The 21333-nt window shown below is 39.3% G+C and overlaps 1 protein-coding gene and 1 pseudogene across 1 annotated transcript; one reads left to right on the forward strand and one right to left on the reverse strand.

Moving 5' to 3' along the window:
- Nucleotides 1-1897: 1897 nt before the first annotated feature.
- MTAP (methylthioadenosine phosphorylase) lies at nt 1898-20301 on the forward strand. The gene is made up of 8 exons (XM_015850034.3): nt 1898-1949; nt 3796-3882; nt 6737-6795; nt 8448-8615; nt 12438-12540; nt 15952-16191; nt 17470-17592; nt 19500-20301. The coding sequence occupies exons 1-8, from the start codon at nt 1926-1928 to the stop codon at nt 19536-19538; spliced, it is 843 nt and encodes a 280-aa protein (XP_015705520.1). The 5' UTR covers nt 1898-1925; the 3' UTR covers nt 19539-20301.
- On the reverse strand, nt 10148-11416 carry LOC146753688 (uncharacterized; annotated as a pseudogene).
- Nucleotides 20302-21333: the final 1032 nt, after the last annotated feature.

Consider the following 21333-nt stretch of genomic DNA (forward strand, 5'->3'; position numbering starts at 1 on the left):
AACAACCACTAGAGAATCTTCTGAGGGAAGCACAGAAAAAGCATGTCAGAAGGGAAGAGAAAAAAACAGAAACAGAAGACAAAGATTCTTCTTCACAAAGGTCCATGTCAAAGTCCAGCTTGTTGGATGAGAATGTTTCTCACACTCATTAACTGAAATAATACGTTCCATAATCATTCTCAGCATCGTCTTGGGTTCCTCTCCGAGTCTGTGGCAAAACAAAGAGCAAGGCTCAGCTTGGGACATTAAAGCCATGCAATGTAATTATGAAGAAAAATATGACTGCTATATTACAGTGGATTTCCCTTTCTTGAAGGTACTTGTGTTACTAACTTAAAATGTCAAGGCTTTGAACCCAATCATCTTATCTTATAGTAGATTTTAAATACCTGATCTCATCCAGAGTGCATTTATTTGCATGGAAGCTTTTCAAAATATTTACTCAGTAAATTGCTTGTAAGCTGGAAAAAATCTCCTCCTATCACCTCCAAAAGAAGTGTGTGCAGTGAAAGAAGAGTATATAGCTTCAATAGACTGGCCAAATTAGAATGAGTAAAAGTAGCATTTATCCTATTATCCATTTATCCTATGGTATTACAGCTATGTTGTGCTGTATGAATTAAGTTAGCATGCTGCTTCAAAGCTGGCCTTGAGTGATGACCGACTGCAGCAGACATCTCAGCTGCGAGACAAGGCAGAACTTACTGTCAGCACTGTATCCGAGTTTACGTTAATTAGTACCTATTGATGTAGGTAGCACCTAGGAGAACACATCTGGATGCCTGAGTCATCTCTGGTAGATGCAGCACTTTCAAAGAAAATACATATCAAATACTCTTTAAAAGAACCTCTAATTAACAAGATGTTTTTTCTGAAAGCTCTACACTTGATACCTGTGTTAACAGAACCATAAATACATCAAAACAATTGATATTTCTCAACATGCAAGATTATATGCCATGTTGGAATGTTCTGCTTGCAAGTGCAGATTTGCAGCAACAAGAAAAATACCATAAATATGAAAACAGTATTCTGTTATAGTATTCTGTATAGCATTCTTCTGTTTTATTATGCTGGCCCACAGCGTCAAAGGTCAGTGCGACCAACCTTCCCATCAGTGTTTTATTGCCATGTGGCAGATGGCAGCAGAGGGGCAATCTGACAGAATGGCATCTGACTTGAACAAGCCTATGAAGCAGAGGTGCTTAATTGAATTCCTCCGTGCAGAAATAAACCAACACCCATTGACATTCCTAAGCTTGATAATTATTTATGGAGACTGAACAGTGGATGTGAGCACAGCAAGGCAGTGAGTGGAGTTTCAGCAGTGGCAGCAACAACAGTTAGATCACCTCCACTGATGCTTATTTTTGCAGACATGGCATTCAGCATCTTGTAACCGCCAGCAAAAATGCACAGCTAATGGCAGGGGCTATGTTGAAAACTAGTGCTCTGTAGATGAGAATTTGCTCTATCAAACAGTGTTACTGTGCTCTTTGCATCTGTTGTAGTTCCCATGGAAACAAAGAAGAGGCATTGCTATGAGTGACCTACAAAATATAATTATGCAGCTTCCAAATTACTTAAAGCTATATTTAACTTTGATAGCTAAACGTGTAGTTCTGATACTGGAGAGAAAACGTAACACAATTTCCTTTCCATAACATGCTCAAATTTCCCTTCCCAGTCTACACAGACTGACACCAGCGGCACCCCAGTTTGTGTATCTGAAGTATCTTGAGAAACTAAACAAGCAGTTAAGCCAAATTCCGAAGACACAGAAGTCACAATAAAACAGATCTTACTACAAGAGCCTGTTCTGAACTACTTCCCACAGAACAGCAGCTCTTTGACTCTCACAGTGACACGGCTCTCCCCCAAGGCCCGCAGCCCCCCCGGCCCGGAAAGGCCCGCCCGCTGCTAACATGGCTGCCACCGCGGCCGTGAAGGTAAGTGCGGCCGGGCGGCGGGATGGAAGGGCTGAGGGGCTGTTGTGGAGATGGAGGCTGTCTATCCTGGCAGCCTGCCGCTACCCTCCTGCCTATCGCAGTGCCTTGAGCCGCTGCCGCCTTGGCTCTAGCCCGGGATCGCTCCCTTCCGTCCCCGCACCGGAGCGCGGGCTGGGCCGGTTGTGGTGGCGGGTGGTGTGCGCTGTGAGCCGGGCTCGTCCACGGCGTGGGGCTTCGGGGTGGAGATCTGGGTTTTGCTGTGCTTTGCTTTGCTGTTCTAAGTGAATAGTAGTCCGGCTGCAGGCCCGTGGAAAGCTGTGTCTTCACTGATTTCTGGCTCGGTTGTGGCGTGCCTGATTTGATAGTGAAAGTGAGTGGAGCACGTGTGAAGTTCCAGTGGGGTTGCAATCTAAGGGAGGTATAAGGAATCACAGCAGGACCGGTCTGTGCTGTGCCTTTTAAACACTGTTTGGGAAGTTCAGGGCCTGCCACAGACCCAGGGGCCAGCAGGGCAGAATGCTTGGGTTTGCATCTGGACTGAAACAATAATCAGCTTCCTTGTTGAAAATAGAAGAGAGGAAAGCACAAACATCCACTGCCTTTTTGTTGTTCAAATGACTGGTAACTTTAGTGCTTAAAGCCATGGCTTCCTGAGCAAGTACTGCACTGCCAATTGTCTGCCTGCTGTTGGAATTTCACCAAGCAGGAGATGATGGGAAACGTGCACTTAAGTGTGACCTCCTGCAAGGCTTCACCTGGAGTACTGCATCCAGGCCTGGGGATGCACAAGAAGGATGCAGAGCTATTGGAGTAGGCCTGGAGGAGGGCCACAGGGATGCTCAGTGGGCTGGAACGCCTCTCGTATGAAGAAAGGTTGAAGGTGCAGGGCTTGTTCAGCCTAGAGACAATGAGGCTCTGGGGAGGCCTCATTGTGGCCTTCCAGAACCTAAAGGGGGTCTACAGGAAGGATCTTTCCTTGATTTTGAGTTTTGTGACTGCTCATGTTGCGCGCTTTTTGTATCATTCTTAAGAGAAATGGTTACTCATCATAATGATTATGTGGATTTCAGGAGCAAAATAAGTCCAACATTTAATCTAAATGTTTGTGATATATAAGCAGTGTGAGAAACATTCAGTACTATGCAAGACAGTGATCAAATTGTCTTTAATGCTTGAATACATTCAGAGTTGGGGTTTGTGGGCTTTTACTATTTTCTGCTGCCCTTCTCCTCATGCTCCACAAGGGGGTATCAAAAGACAACAGATGGTGGAGCATCAGTATATTAGCTTTGATACTGTCTGCCGTGGTCAGCTTCCTGAAGGTAGTGTTTTTAGGTAGTCTTAGTCACTGGGGACTCAGTGCACAGAGGGGCACCAGTGTACCCATTTGCTGCCTGTACAGTCTCTCTAGAGAGAGTTTGCTGCCAGCCAGAAGCCCACACTTCAGCCATAGCATGGGGAGTAAACAGGTGGAGCTGGAAACCGTGGTGCAGTTATAAAATTAAGGGAAATCTACAGGCAGTGGAAGCAGGGACACATGGCCTGGGAAGAATACAGCGATGCTGTCTGGACATGAAAAGATGGGATCAGGAAAGCCGAGACACAGATGGAACTCAACTTGAAAAGGGATGTAAAAAATAACAAGAAGATATTCTGCAGGTACATTGATTAGAAGAGGCCAAAGAGAGCATACCCTCTGATAAATGAGATAAATCTGATAAATGAGAAGGGAGATCTGGCAAACAGACATGGAGAAAGCAGACCCAGTTTCTTCAGTCTTTCCTCACAGGCCATATTATCCAAACTGTAATTTCAAGAAGGCTGACAATGTACTTTTCTATTTAAGATTGGAATTATTGGTGGAACGGGCCTGGATGATCCAGATATTTTAGAAGAAAGAACAGAAAAATATGTTGATACTCCCTATGGCAAGGTCTGTATAATGTTTTATTATTACAAGACTATTCCACTTTTTTGAAGATGTTTGTTTGTTTGAAGAATTGTTAGACCAGTCTTCTGTGTTAAATGAATTCATGACTGTGTTAAATGGATACTGTCAGGAGACTGCTTCCTTTTTATGGTTATGTGCTGTTCAGATTTTAAAAACAAGGTCTTAAAAAGATGATGATGATGTGCAAAGGAGAATACACCTCTTCTCCTTTGTGTATTGGTTCATTTTGTCTAAAGTAATTGGTATCATTAGGTGAATTAATATTTGCTTGTTTTAGCATTGAGGAAGAAGGAATTACACAGCTTGCTGCTCTCATTTTAGGACAACAGAAAGAAGCAGCTATCATTGCACAATGCAATCCTTTAATGTTGTTGGTTAATTGTTATGTGTCTTGGAAAGAATTTTGTTGCTGAAAACCTCAATGTAGGTGATGTTCCTTGACATGTTAGACGTTTGAGAATGGCACAATTCGTTGTTGGTTTTTTGGTTTTTTTTTTTAGTGCTACTTCTTTACTTTCAGAAACAGAATAATAGAGTGCATTTTGCTCACATAAATTCCTTTCCTCTCAACTGCTTTGGTCATCTTGAATTCTAAGAATCATTTTAAAACCAAGTAGAGATTTTTTTTCTCTCCAGAAATGTGGAAAAGTTTCTGAAAAAGGAAAATAATACAAAAGTTTTTGCAGTTTCTCTGTGTCACTGTTGGTCCCCACTGATCCTTCAAGTTATGTTAGTAGTAATGGTGGAAATGTAGTAAATTATATATCTTTTTTTTTCAAATAAAACTATATACATATGTATTTATATATATATATATATATATATATATATATATATATATATACACACACACATACAATTTCATCTGTATATTTCTGCTTCCATCATTCCCTTTCCATAAAGCATTGGGATGAAAATTCAGGATTTAGTGGAAAATACCCCAAAACCTTTTGGCATTTCATCTCTGGATGTGGACAGTATTGTTCTCTTGGAAGACAGGAAAATGGCTTGCAACAGCATTTATCTTCAGCAGTATGTTTTGAAACTACTAATAAAACTTTGTTCAGAACATACTCTGAATTAGAAGGTTCTGCTTTCTGGATGATATTTCTCTTCCTGATCTAGAATATTCTACTGAGTTCCCCTCCTTTTTACCAGAGGGTTTTCTCTGGCAAACAAAGCAGGTTCTTTTTTATTCTACACGTGTGCTTTGTTTGCTGGCAGTGGGATGCCAGATAACATCAACACTCATCTCCGGCATGCCCAGAAGTACGCAAGTAATTTGTTTCATAAAACTGATTGCAGGCTTGGGGAATCTGTGAGATACTTCCTCCCATTATGGTTTTTCTGTTCATTTTGTTTTCTGTTCCATCTTGCTTCTGAGCCTTGGCCACAGAAAAGAATGAATTCTGTAACAAAATCCCAAACACAAGTAGTTGTGATGCTTCATGGTAATGGAATGCTTGAGGAGCAAATTGCCTTAGCAAATAGGCAGTAAACCCTTCCCCCACTGTAGATTATAATCCTATAGCTGTGTCTGGTTCATAAGAGCACACATAAAGTAAGGTTAAAAGTCTGCATATTTTTATGTTTAGTAGAATTAACAGCTATAAATGAGAAATGAAATCTTATAGCTTCTGCTAAAGTACAAAAGTATATCAAGTAGCAGGCAACAAACATTTGTAAATGTGAATGTGTGAATTTGAGACACTTGCAAGTTTGATTTCAATATATAAATAACAGTGTCGTTAATGACTATTTCAGTTTTAAATCCCAGGAAGAAGAGACTGGCATAGAGTGGCCTCCAGCACCTTTACAGTTTCTTATGAACTGAAGTAGGGAAAATAAAATGGATGCAGTTCTAAACTGAGTGGGGGAAGCAACACATTCAGCTGCAGCAGTGTTCAGAAGCATCTAACTAAACAGTCTTTACCTTTTTTTAACAGAAAATTTTGAAGACGGGAAGCTAGAAGAATCATGCATTTCAGATGCAGAATACAGCCCACAAAGCAATTTATTTGGCAGTTGCTGGCTTGAGATCACCTGGTTTAGGGCACGTGTTCCAGCTGAGTGTCTACAAAGAAAAAAAAGCTCAAGCTTCCTGGCTAGTCAGGAGGAATGTGTGTTGTCCTACAGCTGTGAGAGGAGAGTACATACAAGGCTGAGCAAGTGCAACCCTGCTTCTTTGGGTAGTTTTGTTAGATTGTAGCTCACTTCTGAAAGATGGGGAAGAAGGGTTTCATGGGAAGTGTAGGCAGCAGAAGGGTGGACTGGAGGTGTCTGGAACATGAGAATAATCTAGGAGTTGATGACTGAAAGGGAACAGAGAAGTGAATGGGAAATGAGAGTGGAAAGGACAAATTAAAAATGATTCCTGTTTGGAGGGGGTTTTCTGAAGGGAATGACTTTTTAGCAAAAAAGAAACATAGTTTTACAGGAGAGTGAAATGTGTTAACTGATGCAAAGGCTATTTATTCATTATTCTTTTCTGTGTTCATTCTGTGCTGTTTGAAGTACTATGTCAAAGTGTTTAAAAGTATTATTGTTTCAAAGTACTGTGTAAAACCCCAAAGGGGTTGCAATTGTTAGTATGAACACAGAAAAACTGCAGTCATCCTTTTGATGCCAAGTGTGATCTTCCAATTCTAAACTCTTACTAATAAATCTGCCACATCAAATTACAGACTTACTGTGAGCTGAAGACAATGTAAGACTGCAGTGATATTTCCTTTCTGTAACTTGTGTTTTGTAACCATCCTGCTTATTTTTTAGCTGCAGTGGAGATTTCTCATATGGTTGGCAGACAGTAACTAATTATTTTTTGCTTGTTTTGTAGCCATCAGATGCTCTGATACTGGGAAAGATAAAAAACGTGGACTGTGTGCTGTTGGCAAGGTAAATTAGCCTTTTAAGGAATATTATGTCTTGAAGTTTACTCAGATGTTTTTTCCTCCTATATTAGGTGAATACATTTTTGTTCTGACTTGTTTTTGCCCTGTGTGGTTGCTCACAAAGCCAATCAGAAGTCTGTATTTTTCCTGGATAGATTTTGCGCTCTAGGGACTGAGAATATTTACAATACTATCTAGACTTTGGAATAAATATCTCAGTAAACTGTCTGCTTCCTGTGTTTGCAGATCTGTGAAACAGGAGAGTTGTCTGTTTCTTGATGAACTGTGTATTTGGTATGCTCATAAAGTCTTTCAGATCGCTGCCTTTGATTATTGAGACCTCTGGCTGCTAACTTTATTGCTTAGAAGTCTGTGTTCCCTGTAGTTCACCCTCCCTGGGTCACCTTATTCAGGAGATGCTGGAAGTATCCAGTGAATGCTTGCAAATTTTACAGTGGCTTACTTGGAAGTGTAAATATAGGACTAATGTGCTACTAGATTATATGTAAGAACACTAATATAGCATTGGGACAGCATAGGAAGATGCTGATAACAAGGTCCCTCAACAGTCTTGGGCAAGTAGAAGTGATGGGACCAAGGTAGTTGCACCTTGTTTTTGCGTTTTGGAGGTGGGGGGGGAGGGTGGAGGGGTAAAAGGTAAATCGTGAATGTCAAATTTGGAAAAAAAGAAAAGAAAAAAAAATCATATATAATAAAGAAGAGGATGATTAGAACAACTGCAATACTGCTCAGTAAGTCTACACACTTGGTGGCTTATCAGAAACACTAATGACAACATACGAATCCTGCCTGACAGTACTCAGTGGTGCTGTGTGTAGCTTCCAGTTCCCGACTGATCATGTTTTTGAAACCTTTTGCTCTCTCTGCAGGAGCTAATCATGAAATTAAGTTCCTTCTTTCCTCTTATGTGGTTGGAAGTATATTTCAAATGTGTTCTGTAATTATGGATGTAATGTACCTCTGCTGTTATGGCAGAGATAAAATGAAAGTTTGTGCTTCTAAGACTAAGTATTTTCTAAACTGGTGAAAAAAAATCTGCAGTAATGTACAGTCATAATTTTAATTTCAGAAAGCTATCAAATTATTTTAATAGCAAGTTGGTGAACCTGATGATCTTACTGTTTGGGAAGGTAACTTTAAAAGTCTGTAATTTCTGCTTTTAATTACGTGTAATGTGCCAGTCTTCTGGGTGGAAGAATATAAATACACTGTTTATGAACAGAAAATCTGTAGAGTTGCATACAAATCTTAGAGATCTGTTCTGGTAAATGGAATATGTAGTACTGCTATGTCTGGATATTCATAATCAATGAAAATAGTTAACAGAATTAAGTGAAAATGCCTTTTAAACTCTCAGAGCTACTGAACTGTATTTGGATTGTAGTTTAAAGACTTTAAAATGAACTTCAGCTTAAAAAAAAAAACAAACACAAAAACTGTGACATTACTTTGTAAACCAGATATTGAGAACTTTAATACAACAATGAAAACAAGTTATGGCACAACTTGCTAATATGATCAACGCCATCTCTACTGTTGTTAGAAATTACTTTTCCTAGATTTCTGTTTATTTGAGGGAAGGAAAGCAATTTCATTCTGATTTATTTTACTCTCTGGCAACATGTTTCTGTGCAGGCATGGAAGGCATCATACAATTATGCCATCAAATGTAAATTACCGTGCCAATATCTGGGCATTAAAAGAAGAGAACTGTTCACATGTTCTAGTGACTACTGCCTGTGGTTCATTACGAGAAGAAATACAACCTGGGGATCTTGTCATAATTGACCAATTCATTGATAGGTGAGTAACAGCTCCTTTTAGTTATGTTCATAGTTGTGGTAAGCTTTTATACGAAGAGGTGGTAGCTCAGTTCTTGTGGCACAAAGGGAGATTGATACAAGAAGACGGGACAGGAAAGTGTGTTCAGCTCTAAAAGGTACGGAAGAAATACCAGGCTTTGAAGAACAGTCTCAAATGAAGCAAAGCGTTGCTCCTTGGGAAGGATCTTCTGAAGAAGAGTTCTCTTGTTTTGGATGTGGAAGAGGAGCATGGTTAAGAGCACAAGACATTGTTACTTTCGTGTAACTGCTTTTTCTTGTAAGAGAGCATATTTGTGTGTGTGTATCTAAATGACTAATTACCCTGCAGTAGCAAGTTCTATATAAACTGCTTCCTGTTATACTGAAGTTGATTTATGAGTGGAGAGTGGCTGTATTGCTGATAGTGGCCTTATTTTTCTTATTAATGACACTAAAAGTGTTTAGGCTGATGACTTTGTCTACACAGAAGAAATTATAAGTATCCTTATTCTGCCAGTAGCACTCAGAAATTAGTATCTTTGCTTCAATATCATCAGCTCAGTTACATTTGGATTTTTAAGAATATGTCTCTTTCAAGAATAAAATCAATAAATTAGTACAGTGGTGTGATGTGAAGGTGTGTGAAAAGGTGAGGATTGTTTAATTTGTGGCAAAGAAGGCTTAACTGTGTCCTGGGCTGCATTAGGTGAAGTATCACCATCAGGTCAAGAGTTGTCAAGAGATCCCTGCTTAGCACTGGTGAGGCCATTCCTGGAGTGCTGAGTCCAGTTCTGAGATCCCCTGTACTAGAAAGACATGGAGACAGTCCAACAAACAGCTGCAAAAGTGTTTAAGGATTGATGTCCTTCTTGTATGGGGAAAGGCAGAGAGAGGCTTTTCAGTCTGAAAAAGAGATTCAAGGAAGGATCTTACCATTGTGTATCAGTACCCAAAGGAAGGATGGAAAAAGGATTGAGTCAGGCTGTTTTCTGTGGTACCCACTGACAGAACAAGAGGAGATGATCACAGACTGGGGCAGAAGAAATTCCTTCTGAATGCCAAAGAGCAATGCTGTACTGTGCAGGTGACAAGGCATTGAGGGGGCAGGAAACTGGCGTAGCTCAACAAGGAACTACTGATCAAACAGAGATACAGAATGGGATAGGCAGTGGAAGCTGGAGTAGGTTGCCTGTGAAGAATACAGGGATGTTGTGTGAGTGTGCATAGATGGAGTCAGGAGAGCCAAGGTGCAGATAGAACTGGATATGACAAGGGATGTGTAGAATAACAAAAGGTTCTTTAGATGTGTTTGTCATGTGAGAGAGACAAAGGAGAGTGTACCCCTCTGATTAATGCACGGGTGTCCAACCTTTTGGCTTGCCTGAGCTGCACTGAGTGAATAAGAACTGTCTTGGGCTGCATATACATAAGTTGCTCTGAAACTAATGTCTCCTGTTTATTTCACTGTAAACTACAGCAGATACAGTGAGCATGATGACACTACTTGTTGAGCGAATTCTCAGCTACAAAACACTATTTTTCAACACTGTCACTGTCATCAGCTTGTTGAACTGAATAATGAAAGTCACATCCCATGATGTTAGTAAAGTTACAAACACAGACATTTGAATGATTGCTTGTATCTGTAGTGATATTGCCTGTGAGTATAAAATTACAAGAGGTTCTCATACACACACATCCTTTTCCAATACAGATGAGCATTATTTCAGTGGTCTTGATGGGATACCTCTAAAAACAGCAAATATTTTGCTCTTTGTCAAGACAAACATGTTGAACCTTGATGGTGTTACTCACACAAATAATTCCTTGTTGTTTCTGAACAGAACATGAGCTAACATCAGCAGTTTGCCATTCATTTCCATTTAATTGGAATACCCTGTGTTCTAATAAGTGGAGTATAACTCATAACCCCACTGAGATTCAGTCCCAGCACAATGATTGGTTGCATGCTATATACTGAAGCATTGTGTATTGTTAGGACAAAAGCTGTGGGATAGTTATTAACAGGATCATAAGTAAAATTAATTATATGGCACTAAGATGGAAATTCTCTTTCAAATTTGTTTGCACTGTCCCAAGTCACCTTTTAAATTTCAGTGGGTAAAGCGTTCCATTACCTTCTACAACAAAGAGCTAGGGAGGCATCATTTTGAGTTATGGCAAGTGCATCTACAATTAACTGGTGGTCTTTTATATTAGTTCTTTCCCATTGAGAACTACTGATTGGTTCCCAGTGCTGATAGGGAAAGTGGCAGGGGTGTTGCAATACGCATAAATTACTTGCTGCATCCAACACCCTACCTTTATTCTTGGTTCTGGATTTCCCAGGAGTCTGGGGAGTCAGCCAGTACTATCCTGGCCCCATTCATTTCCTGAATATATTTCGTCAGTGTGTTTAACTAACCGTGGCTGAAAGGGTTAAGCCTCTGTTAGAATTAGAATTCTGTCCCATACACCCAGTGTGCCCAATGTGGGCATGGGACCATGACCAGCCACTGAATGTGATAGGATCAGCATAAGCAATTACAAAAATTGATCTGAAGAAGATGCCTGTCTGAAACAGTGACACTAATGATACCACAGGGATCCCAGGGAAAGGAGCAGGGTAAGAATGGAACTTGGGAGGCACAGCAGCAGGATCAGCAGCAGGATTAGCATTAGTCGCTGGAAATCAAGAGACAGAGAACTACAAGTGGAAATGAAAGCAATAAAAAAACGTTCTGTTCCTAAATTAACCAAAGATAGAAGGTAGGTGAAGTCCAGATGATTAATTTTGTACATATTCCCCTGATTGTATTGAACCTTCCAGATGCATTTGTTAAGAGTCTCTTTGAGTAAGGGACCACAAGGCACAGTGGTTGCCAATGGTGAAAAATATTCCAGGTCCCCAGTAACCCTCTGATTACTTTTCAGTCAACAGGATCTGGTCTCTCTCCAACCGTTCTCCCTTTACCATACCTACAGAAAAACCATTTTCTACAGAAACATTAAATATGCAAAAGTTTCTTCCTTTTTATTTTTAAAAGTAGAACTTTTTAAAGGCAAAAAATGTAAAATAAGGCCAGTCTTTATATTCAAACCACTTTATATATAAACTGATGGAAAGAAGGCTTTGTTTGTATCCTGGGATGCATTAGGTGAAGTGTTGTCATCAGATTGAAGGAAGTGATGCTTCCCCTCCACTCAGCCCTGGTGATGCGTCACCTCTACTGCCTGGTCCAGTTCTGGGTTTCCTCTTACAAGGGCAATGTGAACATACTGCACAGAGTCCAAAGGTGGGACATGAAAATGATGAAGGTATTAGAGTATGTTCCCTACAGGGAAAGGCTGACAGGGCCTTTGTGGAGGGTCCTACCAGTGTGTATTGATACACTAAGAAAACATGCAAAGTGGACAGAACCAGATGGGTTTGTGTGGTTCCCACTGGCTGGACAAGAGTCAGTGGACACTAACTGGAACACTGGAGGTTCTCTCTGAATATGAGAAAACACTTCTTTGCCATGTGGATGTTGGAGCACTGGCACAGACTTTCCACAGAATCTCTGGCATCCCGCTCCCTGGAGATATTTGAAAGTCATCTGGGCATGGTCCTGGGCAGCCTGCTGTAGCTGTCCCTGCTAAAGCAAAGGGCTGGACAAAGTGACCTCCACAGATCCCTGCCAGCCCCAGACATCCTATCGTTCTGTCAGCATAGGTGGCCATTGCTATCATGTGGGTACTTTTGTTTCCTTCCACAGGTTTATTGTTTTCTGTTCTGTTTGATCCCCGTTCTTCTCTCAGAGTATGTTTTCTGCTTTTCCAGGACATCTAAAAGGCATTGTACTTTGTATGATGGTCAATCTTGCAGTCTCTCAGGAGTATGTCATATTCCGATGTCAGAGCCATTCTGCACCAAAACCAGAGAGGTTAGTGAATTATGTAGATGTTTTTAAAAATGTTCTATTTTATGACGCTTGTTATTTATAGTATAGTAGTCTAATTAGCCACCATTGAAATATGAAGGTGATCTCCATCTCTTCATTGCTGTTATTCACACAAGTATTAAGAAAAATGTAACATTTGGAAAACATGGGAAGTAAAAGATCATTTTATTATAGGGGCTAGGATAGGTATGTGGAACACTCTAAAAAGGCAGTTGGCATCCTGGATTTCACAGGGGTAAAAATCCTTTTTGTCATATAACGGGTCAAGAGAACTTGTGTGAACAAAGTTGGAAGACAGAATTAGGAATTATTTCCTTTCCATGCTGAATGAAACAACATTTGTGGCCAGGGCACTCTGTGAGAAACACTCAAAGTCAGATTTTTCAGATGATCTTGGTGATAGCAGCAAAATTTATACATTATTGCAATAACAGGCACACACCCCCTGTTGGCAAGGGAGAGATTGTGCACCAATCAGTGCGGTCCATCCCATTATATACACTAAACCCAGCACAGTTAATGCTTTCCTGGCACTTGCTCATTGGACTGTGAGCATCTCAGGCTCACAGTCTCCCCAGCGCTGTTGCTTTGATATATTTCCATACAGTGTGGTTACCAACTGTTGTTTTTTGTGTACTGTACCCTGTAACAGGTGGGCAGTGTTTCTTCAGGCGCATTCACTTTGTTCTGTACTCAGCTCAGTTTGTTAATATGATGTCAAATGTAGGCAAAAGCCAAATTACAGCTGTCTTTTATTGAATTTTGCTTTCCTTTGTTTAGTGACTTCAGGATTTTCAAACATCAGAAACACTTAGACTAAATATTGTCATATTGCTGTTTTTCAATACATGTGAAACCTTTCAGGGAAGTGTGTGTCTGTGACTAATACGCCTTCTCATTGTATTCTTAAATCTGAGGAAAAAGGAAAGTGGAGATTGAACTCAAGGTTTTGTGTTTTGTGTAATGCTCTGATCAGAAGCTGCAGGGAGTCACATTCTCGAGGAGAGCAGGAATCTGCAGAATTAGTCATATCCATCCCACAGGTTTATTCTCTCTGCAGTCAGTTACTACACTGAGCAGGTCAAAACTGAGTTATGAAGCACATGGCTCAATATGTACCCTAAGCATTTACAGATGTTCATATTGCTAGCTATTCTGCTTGTCACCAAACTGCCATTATAGGCTATTTTTATTAATTGGCCAGGAAAGAGTGTAGCTTTAAGATGTCCATCAGTAGGTCCATAGCATTGTTAGTGGAATAACATTTAGCACTCTAGGAATGCAGTGAATTAAAGATGTTTTAAAGCTGAAGAGGAAACAGTCACATTATACAGTGCCTGCTCTACCTTCCTTACACTGGGCTGCAAACAGTACAAAATACTTTGAATTTTTCAAGCAGCAAGAGCCTACCCACATGCTGTTACCAAAAATTACTTGGCACATAGTTGCTTACTGACTTTGAGCATGATGTTGTGCCGCAAGACACACAAGTTGTTTATTGAGAGCTAACTGTAGGTTTCATACAATGGATTTTAAAAGATTATTACTGAAATAATTGGCTACACATCACAGTATGTTTCTCTTCTTGTTGGTTTTATTTTTATTTTTTTAGGTTTAAGTAAACATAAGTAATTTCCTGAGGTTGCAGGAAACATATATCAGGTTTCCATCTGATTACTGAGTAGCTATAAACAATGCTTTTTGGGCATTAATTTTTGTTAAAAAAAAAAAAAAAAGCCAACAAAGGAATGCTTCTTTTCAGAGAACAAACATTTAGGTACTTTCCAGTCTGACATGTGGTGGTTAGCTCATTAGCCTGTGCATTCTAATCAGCCTACCAGATGTTTTAAATGAACATGTGGTTTTGAGCTGCAGGAGAGCCCAAAAAGAGATACCAGATAAAAGTGATTTAATTTTTTTTTTTTTCCTGGAAATGTTCCTGAAATTGCTGGGATGATTTCAGCCTAATTTGTCATAATTCAGAGGACATCACAGCTAGATGCACTAATAGTAATACCAAAATAGCTACACTGTAGGCTAATTCAGGAATTTATATAAAAACATCTGAAAAGTTGTTATTAAATTGTATTAAGCTGTTGTTGCATTTCTGCAAATATGTAGAAATGTTCCGTTTTATTTGGCTAACACCATAAATCAAATGAGAATCAGAAAGGAATGTATCTACCATTGTCTGCCTTGGTTTGTTACTACTTTCAGAAACTCACAGCAGCATCTTGCAGGTAATTAAATGGTAGCTTTGTGAAGAGTTTCATGAAAATACTACCCAGCTTCTATTGTTTAAGTCAAATCACAAACGAAGTTGTTTACTGATTTATTAACATAATTTATAAGCAGTCACTGAACTGCACATTTGGAATCAGTGTAAGGAGTAATTAGCAACAGCATGTTAACAAGCACCTACAAAGTTCTAAAAGTGTTTCTGTACCTAGTCTCCCAAGACTCTCATTTATGCCATCTGCATGCATTCATAGAGCTTCATGCACAAATGCCCTTCCCCAGCACATGTGTATTACAAGCATGCCTGCTCTTCTGAAGTGGAGTTTTGCCTATTTACCATACCTGCTGAGGGAGATGTGGTACCCCAGTTTTATGTGTATTTGTGCTATTCCCAGCAATGCCCTGATCCACATGCCAAGTGAGGAATCACCTCAGTAAATCATGTAGCACACTCAGGGCAGTTGTGGCTTTCCTAGGCCCATTTCATGCATGCTTTTATGCTCTCATTTTTACTGTATCAACTGTTGCCAACCCATTTTCCAAGAAAGGAAGTCATGGTGATTCTGCAAGGTCCTCTAGGAAATAGAAAGGCTATTGCAAAATACCTACTTACATGTAAAGTGTACAGCTCAGTCACTAGCGTGGGAGAATGTTTTGGTTTATTTTCACATTTTCAGGGTATTTTTTTAAGCAAATGGTTATGCTTTTGCAAACAGTAGGCTTTCAAAAAAAGAAATTAATATTTTCCTCAGCTCAGCTCCACCATTATGGCAATGTAGCATATAGTGGCATCAGCATTCAGCTTTTCCACTGTTCTATTCTTAAAGTAAGTAAAGTCTGAATAATCCTGCTAAATGTTTCTACTTTCTAATCTCTTACACTGAAAACACTAATCCAGCTGATACAAAGCCAGGTGAGTTCGAGATCATTCCTAGTAGTTTGACCATTGATTTATTGTGCTGGATGAGAAGACTGAAAATGATCTTTGTATTTGGACAGCTGTAGCCAAGTGAATCAGAGCTGCTTAGTGTCAGGCTAATTTCTTTTGTGTGTAAGAGCTGAGTTTTTGTTGTTGTTGTTTTGTTTTGTTTGTGAGATGTGAAGCAGCACATCAAGGGAGTTACTTGCTTTTCATGATATTGGCATGTTTTGCAGGTTCTTATTGAGATTGCAAAGAAACTTGGGCTGCAGTGTCATTCCAAGGGGACAATGATCACTATTGAAGGCCCACGTTTCAGTTCTCGAGCAGAAAGCTTGATGTTTCGCAGCTGGGGAGCTGATGTTATCAACATGACCACAGTGCCTGAAGTGATTCTTGCAAAAGAAGCTGGAATGAGTTATGCAAGTATTGCTATGGCAACAGATTATGACTGCTGGAAGGAGCACGAAGAAGCAGTAAGTGAAACTTCACGTACTGAATTAAATCTGATTTTATTTATATCAGCGTCACTGAGTTTTTCTGGTGTAGCAACTGTTAAAGCAAGAACAGAATCAAATGTTGTGACCTTCCTCATTTTTATAAACTTGCCTTACTGTTAGCAAACAGTTTAGCTCCTCCTCAGGAGTTTGTATGCATTACGTTGGTGTGAACTTGTGTCCTATAATTGATCTGGTATTTTTTTTCTTTAGCAACTTTTTGCAAAAGGATATGTCTTGTTTAGTTTGTTTTCTCATGGGATACAACTGAGCAGCAGCTATGAGTGGGTAACTTCTCCTGGTAGCCTATTCAATCATAATCATTGTAGAAAGGAACAGTGCAGCTTTACTGCTTGAGAGAAAAGAGTTAACTTAGTTACATACTTGATCATTTGCCTCAGTAACTGTAAAAATTCTCTTTCAATTTTTATTATGCAAATAAAATCTTTCCCACCTGTAGCATCTCTGTACGGTGTTACTAACTCTTAATTTCTTAAATGCTGTCTCAGAGTTGCCTCCATTTTTCTAGAGAGCTGTTTGAACATGGATTGAGCAGCACTTCAAAAACAGCAAAGTGGATTTTTATGGAGCTAGCAGCTCTTGGAGAATGCAATCCTATAGTGCCAAAGTACAGTAGCTGATACAGCTTAACACATTTATTGTTTATAAGATGAATTGCCATCTATCTAAAATATTTTCAATCTTCTAATATTCCCTGAAATTCAAAAAACATCAAGAATTTGGTTAAAACTCACATATCTGTACTGTGCTGCAGTAAATACACCCATGTGACACTTTGCTGTAAGTTCCCTGTGGCATACAGAAAACAAACTTCTGTACAATTAGAATCCTACAGAGGATTGTTTACTTTTCTGTTTTGTTTACCTAGCTTTTGCTTTTTCTTGGGTTTTTTTAGATAGATTATAAATATCTAGGTAGGTTAATTTTTGCTTTTTTGTTATCATGAGGCATAAATGGGGCTAGAAAGCAGATGTTTCTTCACCAGTGACATTACTTCTAATGTGTTCAGATGAAAAGGTTAACTTTTTTAAGCACAAAGTTCACAGAATCAGAAGGAAAGTAAAAAATACAAATGTTAAGTCACAGGGAAGTTCTGACTAGTTAGAAGGATAGTGGTACTTTAAGATACATGCTATGTTTTTGACTGTGCTCCACATTTTCACTTAGTCTGGCCAGGGGTTTAAAATCTGTGCAGTGCAAATTGAGAGATACCTCTGAATTCTGTTGTGTTTCTAGGTTTCAGTGGATAAAGTTTTAAAGACACTGAAAGAAAATGCAAACAAGGCTACCAGCATACTCCTGACTGCTATACCTCAGATAGGCTCCATGGAATGGACAGACACCCTGCACACCCTGAAAGTAAGTACACAGAGGTCAATTTTCTGCTTAAACTACAGGTTTTTAGAGTATATGCCCTAACAAACCCAGTCCATTTAAAACTGGCAAATAAATTCATTAAGAATCTTACCAGCTTTGTTGTAAAGATCTAGCTTCAATTTTAGCTTGAGTTTCATAGGAAATGCAATAAAACTTAAAATATTTGAGGATGTTGAAATGCTACCCATCGTAGCACAGGTAAGATTCCGAATAAGTGTACAGATTGAAAACCTTTCCCTCTACTCAGCGTTAGCTTAGATCTTAGAACAGAGAGACAACTGGAAAAGACTGAACCACATCAGAGATATTACATACACTTCAATTTGTAAGAGAGGATTTTGTTGCAATATATGGGTAATACCATTTTGAAGTTATTAAAACTATATTCAATCACATGCTTTCAGAGCCAAAGTGCATGAAAAAAAGAGTGCAAAAGAGTCCCCTTCTCTATATTCTCTAGAATATCTCAGTAAAGGAATTTGCAGGCAGGATTTTTTTGTAGACAAGGATTCATTTTTATGTTTATATTAGACAAATGTTTGTTTTTATGTGTTGCACTATTGCAGTTTCAGTGGAGTGCATGAGATTCCTTTCTGGCTATAGGGTAGAGTAAGAGAATGCTGTTAAATGTAGTTTGGATGCCCATCCAACTTCTTAACGGGGTTTTTATGACAAATGGGTATTTCTGACAGTGATAGTGTGTGCAGCATGAGGGAACTGAGAGTTACACTGGGATGGTGTGGCAGATGGGAAAAGAGAGTCTGCATGTGAGGAAAGCGGACAGAAGGGGGCCACAGAGAGCTGTGTTAGTGGATGCAGCAGTCTGAAAAGGAGGAAGTCTTTTGGGGAAATGAAGGAATCCAGTCTCTGATGACTCTCAACTTTCAGGTTCTTTCTTTGTCTTTAGAGAAAACAAATGCATTTTCTGAAGTTTGAGTGACTAGGAGTGACTAATCATGGCTCCTTTTGTGTCAAAGTATGTCCCTGAAACTTAACTATCAATAGGACTGTCTGTATTAAGAAAATCATCACTATCTTCTTATGGGGATAAAAACTGACATTTTTATTTTTCAGTCTGGTTCTGTGGTCAATGACTCTCATGTGTAGTTTAGTTAATGTCCTAAAAGAAAGTTGTATTAAGTAAAATTTCCTGCAAACTCAGCATATTTGGACACATTCTTCATGGAAATTCAACCAAAATCCTTGAAATTAGTGTTTTGCTGATTCTTCACTAAGCAATCAACTCTTTTTTATGAGACCTTGAGTTTTGTTTATCACTCTTCCTCACCCAAGTTTATCAGTTCTGATAGAGGGAATTATGTTGTACTTGGGTAAGAAAGTTGTAATGAGTGAAGACTTGGGGTAGTTCAGATTGGATAAGACATCCTTAGTCGTTTTAGCATGTTCATATTTGACATGCTGGGACTATAATATGTTTGATAGCTCACAAATAGAAGCTCTGTTTCTTTTCAGACATTTTTTCTAGAGTAATACAGGTGGTAACTGTATTCATGTTTTATGTATGCAGAGCTCTGATCTTAGAACATTCTTCATTAATTTTCTTTGTCCAAAAAATCTCAGATCAGTGTAACTACATATAGGACTGTAGTGAATTGAGTTAGGTAGTAAAGGAGAATTGATCAAGGGTCTGTGTGCTGTAGTCCTACAGGCTAAGGACCTCTCAAGGAAGCTGAAATTGATGCTGATTAGCTGCATTCAAGGATAGGATCTGATAAACTTTTCAGAGTTGCCTGTCCCTACGTATCACAAGCATTCAATTATCTTCTAACCAATGCACCTTCAGAGGAAGATAGCTGTATGTGATAACTTTAAGACGATAAATCTGCTCCTCTTTGGCAGCACTCACATACTTTGGCTTTGCATTTCAGACAACGGTGCAGTGTTCAGTCATTCTGCCAAAGCAGTAGCTGCCTGGATGGACTCTGAAGTTTGGATCATCACCAGGAAGAATGGGCTGCTTTTGAATGTTCTGACCTTATGTATCTGAAAAGTGTTTAAAGCTTGTTAGAATGGTGTAAGCCTTAACCAATAATCATGTCTTAGTCAGCTTTTTAAATGGCTGAAGTTAGATTTTAAGTATGGTTTTAGCTTAGGATACACTTATTCTGTATGACTTCATGGGACTTAGGAAAGCAGATTCACTCATGTGTGCATCAGTTGCTTTGTTGTTTCTGCCTCTTACTGTTTGCTGTAACAACAGCAACAGTTGTCATTCATTTCAGAAAGAAGCCGGGAAAGTTGAATGTGACATTTCAAAATAAACTATTTTTATACATTATCCATATTTTCATTTTAGTATTTTTTTAATAAGTAGGTTTGTTTGTTTTTTTTTCAGTAGCATGGTAGAAGAAATAGTTTAATAATCATGATTCTTTCACAGCAGCGTCTAAATAATGAGTGGTTAAAATGTTAGTAAATGCCTAAGCCACGTTTGTGCCTGCAGTTGTACTTATGTGACTTAAAGAAGTATATGAAGATGCTCCGCTCTGCCACCCCTCAGCACTGTGCTGGTCCGCTGCTGCTTCGCTGGTCATGGCAGCTGTGCCTGGAGTTTCTGTTCCACGTGATGAATGTATGGAGTGCTTTGAATGTATGTATTCATTAACTCCGTGATGTTTCAATAAAGTAACCTTCATTTTCTTGTTTAAAAAATAAAACAAATGAAAGATATGCTTCTCCAGTGTGTGTGGAAATTGGTATTTTTGTTTACTTCTGGTGCTTTGTTCTCTGACTTTGTTTCTCTTGTCATTGGCTTGTCATTGGTAGAACAGGTTGACTGTGATTCTTTATAAACACAACTTTTAGACCACTTTTAAAACGTACTTGGCTGCTTAGACCGGGAGGTTTTAAGTGCCTGAAACAAACATGGATGTCTGTGCAAAGCAAGCCAAGCATGGGAAAGGAAATAAAGCAACTTCTCCATGATTTAATTGCACATTTCATGCAAGATGGGTTATAACTGGAAAGCATAGTGAAGTGCAAGCTAATACAGGTAAAACTTCATGGTTATCAACACTTTTCCTCACTTTCCAGTGGAGTTGTCCTAAATTAACTCACATAGATGCATGGCCTGAATGCTTTTAAGCCTTTAGGGAAAAACATGTTGTCCCTGGAGCAAACAGACACTGCAGTAAATTAGGTTTGCTTCTCTGACTTTTGTGCAGAATTTGTCTGGAGTGAATAGAGAAATACAGCTGGGAGGTAGTGGGTGTATTAAAAATACCGAAAGCCTTATTTTTTTCCCCATTTATGTGGAAGCGAGGCTGAATAGAAGCAAGTGATTGTAAATAGCACGGTGAAACAGTGCAGGAGACATGCTATTATTATGCTATACATGGTATTAGCTAAGGACTGGGAAATATAAAGTCAGTAGCCAATTGATACCATGTAAAATTTTTCCACTGGACACCAAAAGAAACAACAGAGCTTAGAACTAAATGAACTGCCTAGATCCACACAGACCAGAAGCAGAAGTGTCACTGAAGAGTCAGATCAACACGCAAACAACTGCAAGAGGAAGACATACACCCACTCACCCGGTTTTTGTTGGACTGTCCTCCAATGGCACTCACTCAAACAGTTCTGCTTCACCCTGACACGCTGGTCAGGCAGCAGATCTCCTTCCGCTTTGGGACCTCTGCATCTGGGTTGTGTAATGTTCAGACCCAAAAAGCCTTTATCCATGCCCCATGCTTACTTCTA

The sequence above is a fragment of the Coturnix japonica genome, chromosome Z (assembly GCF_054131305.1).
Source record: "Coturnix japonica strain WE chromosome Z, WE-NBRP24, whole genome shotgun sequence".
NCBI classification, from domain to species: domain Eukaryota; kingdom Metazoa; phylum Chordata; class Aves; order Galliformes; family Phasianidae; genus Coturnix; species Coturnix japonica.

What these genes read in the sequence shown, in the direction of transcription:
- MTAP (XM_015850034.3), top strand. Translation starts at nt 1,926, where the DNA reads ATGGCTGCCACCGCGGCCGTGAAG. An exon ending in TTGATACTCCCTATGGCAAG is followed by an intron (nt 3,883 to 6,736) that starts GTCTGTATAATG and finishes CTTGTTTTGTAG; the next exon opens with CCATCAGATGCTCTGATACT. An exon ending in ACACCCTGCACACCCTGAAA is followed by an intron (nt 17,593 to 19,499) that starts GTAAGTACACAG and finishes TTTGCATTTCAG; the next exon opens with ACAACGGTGCAGTGTTCAGT.